At 41.2% G+C, this 10,050-nt stretch overlaps 1 protein-coding gene and 1 long non-coding RNA gene across 4 annotated transcripts; both read left to right on the top strand.

Moving 5' to 3' along the window:
* Positions 1-901: 901 nt before the first annotated feature.
* On the top strand, positions 902-4,604 carry LOC123050063 (uncharacterized). Of its 3 annotated transcripts, none has more exons than XR_006423703.1 (5): positions 902-1,203; positions 1,396-1,472; positions 1,763-1,893; positions 2,015-2,640; positions 2,747-4,604. It is a non-coding gene; the product is annotated as an uncharacterized lncRNA (long non-coding RNA). The 3 variants fall into 3 exon arrangements; XR_006423701.1 differs by having other exon boundaries at positions 1,769-1,893; positions 2,747-4,603; XR_006423702.1 differs by having other exon boundaries at positions 1,769-1,893; positions 4,297-4,600.
* An 8-nt stretch (positions 4,605-4,612) lies between these two features.
* LOC123055950 (uncharacterized) lies at positions 4,613-7,874 on the top strand. Its single transcript, XM_044479746.1, has 5 exons — positions 4,613-4,687; positions 4,857-5,329; positions 6,602-6,710; positions 6,784-6,845; positions 7,641-7,874. The coding sequence occupies exons 1-5, from the start codon at positions 4,613-4,615 to the stop codon at positions 7,666-7,668; spliced, it is 747 nt and encodes a 248-aa protein (XP_044335681.1). The 3' UTR covers positions 7,669-7,874.
* Positions 7,875-10,050: the final 2,176 nt, after the last annotated feature.

The following is a 10,050-nucleotide window of genomic DNA, read 5'->3' as shown; positions in this document are numbered from 1 at the left end:
TGTGGGCTGCCCCATAATTTAAAAGAAAGAGGATTTGTAGGCTACCTCAGTAATTAAAGGCAGAGGATTATGGGCTGCATAAAGAGTATTTAAACAAGATGAGGTCCGAAGGTTGCCGCTGCATGCTCTGTCTGTCCGCCACCACCACAGAACGCTCTGACGATCGAAGCTGCATTCCTACTCCGACTGCTAGGCCACGTGTTGCTGCTGTTGTGAGACGCGAGACTTCTGCCGTCAACCCACCCCGCACAGCAAGAGATGTACCAGTGTATGCTACCACCGCACAACATGAGCCGTCCCAATTTATGCTACCACACGAAGCTAGACTGCAGCTCAACTTGGTTCAACTCTGTCTTTTATGAGAAGTTTTGTTGCTGTTGTCTATATGGGTTTGTGCTGACATGGGATAAATAGAAAATGCAGAGGCCCGTGGTTCGATGTGAAGGGATAAACTCATTGATTTTTATGTTGTGCTATTAGTCTGTAATTTTTTAATAGAAAAAAATAGTGCATCTATTACGTTACCCATCATTTCTTCATGCAAATAATCTGATTTTTAGGAGAAACAAAAAAATAACTACATTTATCTAGATTTTGGCGTGAACCTCCGTGTCATCACCGTACACCACCGTTCGGATGTTGTTTTGATGTATAGACTAATTTCTCCCGTTGCAATGCACGGGCATATGTGCTAGTCCTAATCTCTCCCTAATAATAAAGCACGGATTGACTTTGTCAGGTTCACCGTCACAATACGCTTCTTCTCGTGAATTTACGCTTTTAGTTTTTTTATCTATATTATTTTTCTACATCCGATGTGGTACTATTGTTCCGCGGTCGTTCTGTCGTTACGTTATTGGGATGGGCCTGACGTTTCCATAAGCAGCAGCCCAGACTCATCGGTCGTTGGAATTGCTGCCCCGCACGAGAAAGCGAGGGTTTCCTTCCCCGCCGCGACCCCATATCCCTCCGCTCTACGGTGCCCCTCCTCGCTCCACGGTCGCGGAATCCGGACGAGATCGGCAGGATCCACTCTCGGGCGAGGGTTTTCTCTCTATAAGTCGCTGCCTCGACCCATGGGAACTCCGACGAACGGTGTACATGCCGGCAACCGGCGGGCCGGCGGATTGGCTCCAGCCGCGTCCACCCTCACCTCCTCGTCCATGACCTACTCTGCCCGGACGCCCGAGGTGACCGCGTGATGTGAGTGTGTGTTGCTGTGTGCTTAGCCTGTGTGCGTTTGCCTGCCGCTGCGTGCGTGTGTCTATGTGTTGCGTGTGTGCTGATGGAAGTTTTGTTGCTGCTTAGTACTTCCCTATACAATAGATAGAAGATGATTTGTATGTTCTAAATTCTTGCATATTGAACTGACTATTTGTTATCTCTTCTCTCTAGATCAGAGAAGATGCTATTTTTTCAGAAAAAAAGGAAAGTAGGATTTGAACGCCATCCGCGAGTCCTCCATCTAAGAGGTACCCCATCCTATAAACATGAGTACTAGATTTTGTATAATCAGATCATGAATATCCTGGAAGTAGCATGCTCCCTTGCTGTTGTAATTCGCAGCGTGTACTTTTGCTATTGTACTATTGCTTGACAATCTGGTCTGGATTTATGATATTTAGTAATTATGTGATTTGTATTTATGTGTTGTTAGTTTGATCCAATTGAAACTTCTTACTGTTCAAGAATGATGCTTCATGATGTAAAGATGTTCAGTTTAAGTGGGAGCCGTGAAGGGCCTAATCTGTGCACTCTTAAGTTTCAGAAATATGGTAGTAGTCCATATAGAGTACAAGAGCTGACCAATGTGGAGGCGTGGAGCAGACTGACAACGGAAATACACAGGCTCATGCCTTTATTCTCCATGTTTGCTAAAAGAGAGCTGCCCAGGTCTCCTGTGTCTCTCCCCTTGCCCCCGTGCTCCTTTTTCCTCTCTCTCTCTCTCTCTCTCTCTCTCTCTCTCTCTCTCTCTCTGAGCTCTTCTCATCTCACCGCCGTACTTCGTTTACAGGAGCAACCATGGATGCTCCGCGTTCAAGGTGTACAAGGCCGATTTGGAGTGGTTCCCTCGCAAGCCCCTGCTATTCCCCACCTCTCGCGGGGTTCTACATCTAGATTGTTTTCTTCAGTGGCAGGAAGGTGAGTGGGAGCACCATATGTCAGGGAGTTTTGGTTTAAAGAGAGATCACTGGGGATGAGTTCACGACCATGTTCCTGCTCATTTTTGGCGATATGGTTCAGAGAGTGGTAACTATTTGGTCAAACAAACATCTTCCTGTCTTGATATGCCTTTTTACTTTTTGTTATTTGTGAGAACTTTTAGTACACGTTTTTGTCATAGCTAGAACTTCTGACAGCTTTGAAGCAAGAATGTTCAGAGAAATTGTTCCATGGAATAGCTAAACGATAATACTATTATTGATTTATGATAGTTTGCACATACAGAAATAGATATATTCAAGCCTGTAATGGCTAACAGCCAAAAGTGCGAATCTATTCTTGATACTCTTTTCCCCTTCTCTTAAAATCATCATATAAAAATTATAAGCTTTCTAACATCTGCATATTTCGAGTTTCCAAGGAGGTACAGATAGCAAAGTTCAAACAATTCAGTGCAGCAGCAGCAACACCTCCAAGGTGAGAAATATGTTCCTATTTATCCTTCTTTGCTAGCTGTGTTCCTCTGCCGGGCATCGAACAAGATCTCCATGTCGCCACTAAGGCCATAGCTCCTGGGATCCAGGACGCTGGGCTCGCATGGTCTAGGCCACTATCGATTTGTTTCTCTTGGTCGATGGCCTCTTTCGCCTATGGTCGGATCTGCGCGTCAGCGTCCACAGGAGGACTAGGATCTGGCTGTGCTCCACGACCATCACAACCAAGCCGGGGAGCGCCAGAGATCACAACTTGAAAATTTTAACTGCAATATTTGTTGGTCAGTGTCCTCTGAAATTGTTCGTAAGGTAGTGCTCTATTCTGTATAGCATCCTTGGAATATTGTGTGGTGTGATGCTTTATTTATAAAGCGGGGCGTATAGCCCTTTTTGTTATTCTGTATAACAAAGGGAAAGAGCCTCAGTTTGGTATAGCAATGGGGGTGATCCTTCGTTGGAAGAAACATTAGACTTACTGTTTTTTTATACTAGCATAGTGTTGGTTGTTAATTTTAAGTGTATCATCAGTTTTTTCAGCCAATGAAGTTATGCTCACGACATGGAGAACTTCAAGGACAACCTGCCTGAACAGTTTCTACCTGATTAGTGAACTAGGCCATTTACTATACAAATAGTTATTTTGTTGCAAGTTACGCCCGTTGCTTCTAAATACTACACTTTTGGTTGCATTTTGTAACTAAGAATGACACAAGCAGACTCTAAAACATTCGAGCAATGCCCAAGGTTAGTACAGGAAGCATAGTAGTTTGCTTTAGTAGAAATTATATTCCTTTTTCCACTACTGTGAACATGGACGTGAGTAGGTAATTGCTCCTAAAAAAACCTAATTAATGTATTGTTGAACCTAATTTTGAGATGATTTTTATTCTACCATTGTACAGTGCACATTAGCATCGTCTAAATACATATGTCTCTGGGGGTTTCTTTTTGGTGGCAAATTGATTCTTGCAATCATAGCGGAAGGCCAGCAATAAGGCACTTTACACTGATGAAATTTGCATAAGTATTCCTCTTTGTGATACGATTTCACCAAAAGTTTCAACATTAAGATGTTTACTTAGTTAAACCCGAACTGATGCACCCACCCATACATGTATAAGCTCCAAAAAAATAAAACAATATGCAAAGAATTTTTCAGCTTTCGGGCTATAAGCATTAGACATTTTCAAAAGAAATGTTGAATGTTAGTATCAATTGAATCAATTTGACCTTAACACAGTGCAGGTACTGTTAAATCTGTAGTTGTAATTTATTCATCTGTGACTTGATTTTCTTTTCACTTCTGTTTTTATAAATTCATGTAGTTGGCTATAATAATGATATTTTTTTCTTTTGAGAGAGAAATTGTGTGTCTGCTCTGGTTTCAGTTTTAACGTCAGCTCGTTACAATCCGTAACTACTTATAGACTACTTCATCCGGATGGGTTTGCAACTTTGTGTACAGACTGCTTCAACACTTCTATTTTCTATAGGACTTGGATTAATAATCTCCAACAATATGGTCATGCTTCTTATATTCACTTTCAGTTCTAAATACATTTGTGCTTTTCTCTGTGTTGTACTACTAAACTATGTGTGCTAAACTGAACATAAAAATATGATGGGGTGGTGGTTTCAGCCATAGAAATAATTGATTTGGAGAACAAAGGAAATTTTCGACGGACGAAGAACTCGCTCGAGATGCTTCAGTGATGATTTTATATAGCATTTTATCTAAACCTGGGTTCCTTCTTTCAGACTGGACGGTGCCATATGATGTGAAGCCGGTGTAATAACTTTTTCATTTGGCATCAGTGGTGATGTGGCAACCTTTTAGACAATTTGCCACCTGTAACACAATGTAAAACCTCATACGAGCTGATTGCCTTCTTGGTAGTTGTTGCGGCTTCTGAATTAAGTGTACCACTATGTTTAAAACGCCATGATCAGAAGCTATGGTGGGTGTACCAATTGTGGGTGTACCGATTGACTGGCTATTCCTAAGATTGATTCTTATTGGGTCAGGGCATGTGATTTCGTTCTCCCGGTGCAACGCACGGGCCCTTTTGCTAGTAATAATAATAATAATAATAATAAAGCACGGGTTCAGCTTGTCGGGTTCACCGTCGTGGCTTTTTTGCGAAACAAACCCTATGATATTAAGTAATTAACCCGCAGTCCGGTAAATAAGTGGAAAAGAACGTTTCAGATTTCAGCCCCACCCGTGCAGGCGTTCGACAGATAAAAATCCCCACCCCCGATTCGAGCGACCGCGCCTCCCACCGATGGATCCGCCGCCTCCCCGCCGCCGGCCCGCATCCTCAGCCACGCCATCCTCCGGCGCGTCGTCCTCCCCGCACCCTGGCCTGCCTCCTCTTCGCCGCGCCCTCTTCCCCGCGCCGTCGGAGTCCTCTGCGCGCGGTTCGCGGACGCCGAGGCGTAGGCCGCCGCGCTCCGGACCCATGCCGGCCGGCTCGAGCGCACGCCGCCGACCGCGACCGGCTGCTCAACACGCTCCTCGCCGCCGCGGGAAACGGCCGGGAGGAGGAGAACGCGCGGGAGGCGAGGCAGCGTCAGAATCAGCGTGCCTTGGATCCGGCTGAGGCTTACGGCGACACGGACGCGGAGGCTCTGGCCACTGCCGCCGTGCTTCCTCCAGTCGTCACCTTCCCGTGGGCTCACTTCCACCCTAGCCTCTCCCCCTTTCCTCTTTGTTTTTTAACTGATTCCCAACTGATTGATCAATCCTGCTCCTCTGCTCCTGCAGGATGGCTTTCTCTGTTCAATTTCTTAATTTGGTTGTTTTTGTCTTACCTGAACTGCAAGGGAACGAACTTACATGGCATGATAGATGGAGATAAGTAGATGTTTTTTTTTGTTCTGTGCACATGCTTCCTAATAGTTTTGAGCAATAGGCATAAATATGTTGTAATCAATCAAAGACAGTGAGAACGTTTACTGAAATCTTTAGAAGTGGGGATCCTATGAATTGCTTTGATTGAACGTCCAATGATGATCTCATCTTATAGTAACTCACTTTTGAAACATTGTATTGGTAGTTTTTATCTTTACGCTTTTGCCTTCTGTACATAATAGATTGCATTATTTAGTACATGAGAAAGTGCTGCAAACAGCTCATGAGAGTAGTTAGCAAATGCAAATCATTGTATATTGTCATTTATGCTTCTCTTAATAGAAAATAGTACTATTTTGGGGAAGGGCATCTGGCCGAGTTTCAATAAAACTCTTCAGGTTTTGTATGGTGAGATTCTCTTCACAGCAACTGACAAGGACTACCACGATTAGAGCTACTCTTTGCCACCCATGTTACAGTATGCAGTCAAGCAGGCAACAAGGTAGTCACATTGCCATCATGTAGTTTGCGGGTAGTGTATAAGTCTATTTAATTAGTTTTTTCGCACGATGGCTCATGGTGTTGGTTGATAAATATGTGTGCGAGCATGGAACAACTAATTGATCAGAACTGACAACATCATTAAATTCAGAAATTCTAATGCAAATAAAGAAAGAAAACAAATGAGCTTCGTATGAATGATGCATGACAAAGTGCTCATATTTACATGTCTGAGTACAGTGTGTCCTATACCCAATATTTCTTTAGTTCATTGCTAAGTTAGTAAATATACATTTTAGGCCAAAATGTTTGGAAATCCCAAGTTCAATCTATTACTTTTATAAATAAATTAATGATGATTAAATAAAGACATATAATATATCTAAGGTATTTATCCAAAATTTACCATGAAAAGTCCAACCATTAGCTCCGTGGTTCTCTATAGTGACCCCCTAACACTTCTTCAGCACTGAATTAAATACATATGAGAGTTATCTTTTTTGTTGATAATCCTTAGTATAAACACTTATATTTTTCTTGATTGCCAGATTTTATGCACTTTTCTCATGGTATATATATGGGAGTACAGGGATCTGTGGGACGAGGCCAAGGTGTACGTGTGCAACCTTCCCTACGACGTTAGCAGCGAGCGCCTCGTGCAGCTCTTCGAGCAGGACGGCGTCGTCGAGGTCACCGTGGTGAGCATGCTCTTCCTCTTAGACCATCTTCAGCGCTGGATGATAGCATAAGATGATATGATTTGTTTCACAGTCGATATATGGTATTGGTGACAGAAGGTGCATCACGTGCTTGGGTATTTTCCTCCGCACGAGGTAAAGTACCAAATGTGTTTTCAATATGTAATTACCACTCATACTTAGCATCAAGCTTTGACAGAGGGGACGCTTAGATGATTTTTTATTTTAGGTATTTATTTTCTCTATCTCTGAGCATCTACACAGGCAACCCGCATTATAGATTATCTTAGCCTGCTGCCAGTGTCGTTCCTCTAGATACACACACACACACACACACACACACACACACACACATTTTGAATGGTGAAGGGAATGCCTCAAATCATCGGACTCCTGATTATGAGTCGTGTTCGTGGAAGACTGAAACTGACACTATTGGTTCTAGATGTAAATGATGTCTGCTTTAATGTGGTGGTTGTGTTGTTGAAGCTCATATGGAGTGTTTATGCATAACTGAAGTGGCACATTTAGTTCTGGACATACCCAACAGCCTCCAAAACTTTTGAAAGCAAAGAGCTGGAGAACCATCTTCTAGGCTCTCCTGTAGCCCCACAGATTATTTTTCTTCCAAAACTATTGATAAACGCAGCAAGTTTTAAGTGCAATTCCACATCCTGATGTTGTTATTCAGGTTGTCATCATACTATATCAGCTTCAAAGTTTATTTTTACTCTCAAGTAGTCCATAAATATGTGAACCTGAACACTCAAACTACTGCGGGGGGTAGGATTTCTGCAGTATCCCCTGGCTGGTTAATCTGTTTGGACTAGAATTTTCTGAATTGTAGTAAAGCTTGGTAACTACAGAATACATTGTGTCGAGGTATAATAGCACTTGATTCTCTAACAATCGTTGATTCATGAATTGCAGCAGGGTGAACCCAAGGCCCCTCCTGTGAATCCCATTGCTTACAATTTTTCATGATGAGATCTTGGGATTTAACATTTTGTATTCTTTTGGAGGAGAACAAGATGCAGCTTGTAATGACAACTTTAGTTGAATAAACAGAATATATCAACTGCAAGTTGATGTATAGAAAAGTCAATCCTTGCATAGATTTTGTATTATATATAGTTAACTCAGTATAGTTAACATTTTTTCATCTTTCTCCGTGAGCTCTTCAGATATCATCTACACCTTAGACAAGTAACATTAACTTGCTAAAAGCAATAAAAGTAACACAAGGTTTGCAAGTTTGACAAAGTTTCCCTCCGTTCTTGAATGCAGTTATTTTTATTTTCCTTTTATTCAAACTGTTGTTGGCATGGCGACAAAAACATTAATTTCACACTATTGCTAGCTGTGACATTTTGTCAAAGTTGAATACAAGAAAGTGGATTTGTAAACAGAGTTACAACGCCAATTTTTTTATACTGAAAGTTTGGCGTACAACGATGATATCTAATTGCATTGTCTTTTGAACTATTTAATCTGAAATTATTTATCAATTTTGATCAGAAATCTGATCCCAAAACTTTTGACCACTACTGTACTTCAACCATAGAAATTATTTCAGCTTGCCATGTGCCAAATCAACAACGGTATAGAGGCCATGCAACTCGGAACATCAAGTAATAGCATATCCATTTTTACTTATTCTATTTCTTGAGAAAGTTATTAATTGTTTCAAAAATCTTTTTTAACCGAAATTGCTTCAACAATGTTGTTCTGCTATAGTTGTTTGATTATTTCAAAGTTGTTTAAGTGGTATTTTTTCAATTGTCTAAGCATATACTCCCTCCGTTTCTAAATATAAGTTATATAGTCTATATTGGAATCTCTAAAAAAGGCTTAGTGTTTATTTATATACCCGGTGCAACACACGAGCCCTTTTGCTATAATAATAAAGTCATTAGTGCTTCTGGCGGTATGTCATATATATTGCCCCAAAGTTGCAAAATATAACCTACCGATGACACCTATAAGTGATAAAAATGTTTCACACGGGAGAACCCCACCTGGGCCGGCCCATGTAGTAGGGACCTCCTATACTGTCTGCTGGGAGAAGACAACACGCCCGTTTGGGCCGGCTCATGTGTGTGCGGCCTATTTTTAAGTTTCTTTTTTATTTTTACTTTTCCTTTTCTATTTTTGTTTTTTCTCCTTTAAATAATTTGGTACTTAAAAATACAAAAAAATTGAAAAATGATAATTTCTAAATAAAATGTTCAATAAATTACAAAATGTTTGTAGATTCTTTAAAAAAATGTTATCATATACAAAAAAATGCTCGCAATTTTAAAAACAATTATTGAAAAATAAAATATGTTCATGATTTTTTTAAAACTTTGTGTAAAAATGTTAATAAAATTGAAAAAAAATATTCGCCAAAATGTTATCGGTGATGCAGCAAAATGTTGTTAAGGTCATTCGGGATTATGATTTTTTTTCTCCCGTTGCAATGCACGGGCTCTTTTGCTAGTCTAATAATAATATCAAACACCCTTACTAGGAAAAGGGTGTCATGGTTACCTTTTGCTTCTTACTAGGAAAGGGCCCGTGCGTTGCAACGGGAGAAAAAATAATATCAAACACCCTTAGCCTAATAAGCATGGACCAAGACCCCCTCAAAAGTCCATCTCCTAATTTTTTAGAATGCGTAACAAAATTACTTTAAGGAGTGGGGGGATAATCCTCAAAAGAAAAAGGAGTAGGGGGGTTATCAGAGCACATTCTGATTCTGTAGCGTAGGTCCACCGGGACATCACCAATAAGGAGTGCATCTTCCTTTGTTCTAGCTAGACCAACAAGCTCATGGGCTAATTGACTCTCCTGCCTCCACGTGTTTTGGACGTGGGCAATGACAAACATCTTCAAAACTGATTTGCTCTCATTGAGGATAGGAAACCATGTGCACAAATTTAACATGGCATCCGACCCATGTCGTCACTTTCCTTCCTCCCCACCCTCACCGGCGGTGACCACGTGTCCACCTGATCACCATGTGTCTGAACATGTTAGTTGCAAGGCGATGAACTGAGCCACTGTGTAACACGCCTTCGAGGGTTACCTTCTGTACAATGGACGGGTGACCAATCAGCAAGGATACCCAGTTGAGAATAGGGCAAAGAGCTATTAACATAACACAAATAATCAAGAATAATTCAAACATCTACTTCTCTGTTATAATGTTGACACCACTCTTCTTGCAGCAAGTATAGCATTTATGTCAAGTTGACAACATCTACATTCTTACCCTTGATCATAAAAAATATGATGAGTTGCGAATACAGTAGAAAAGGAGTGTTACACAGTATGTCTACTGGAAGTTGCCTTCTGA

This window comes from Triticum aestivum, chromosome 2D (genome assembly GCF_018294505.1).
Source record: "Triticum aestivum cultivar Chinese Spring chromosome 2D, IWGSC CS RefSeq v2.1, whole genome shotgun sequence".
NCBI classification, from domain to species: domain Eukaryota; kingdom Viridiplantae; phylum Streptophyta; class Magnoliopsida; order Poales; family Poaceae; genus Triticum; species Triticum aestivum.
This window is presented reverse-complemented; position numbering and strand designations above follow the sequence as displayed.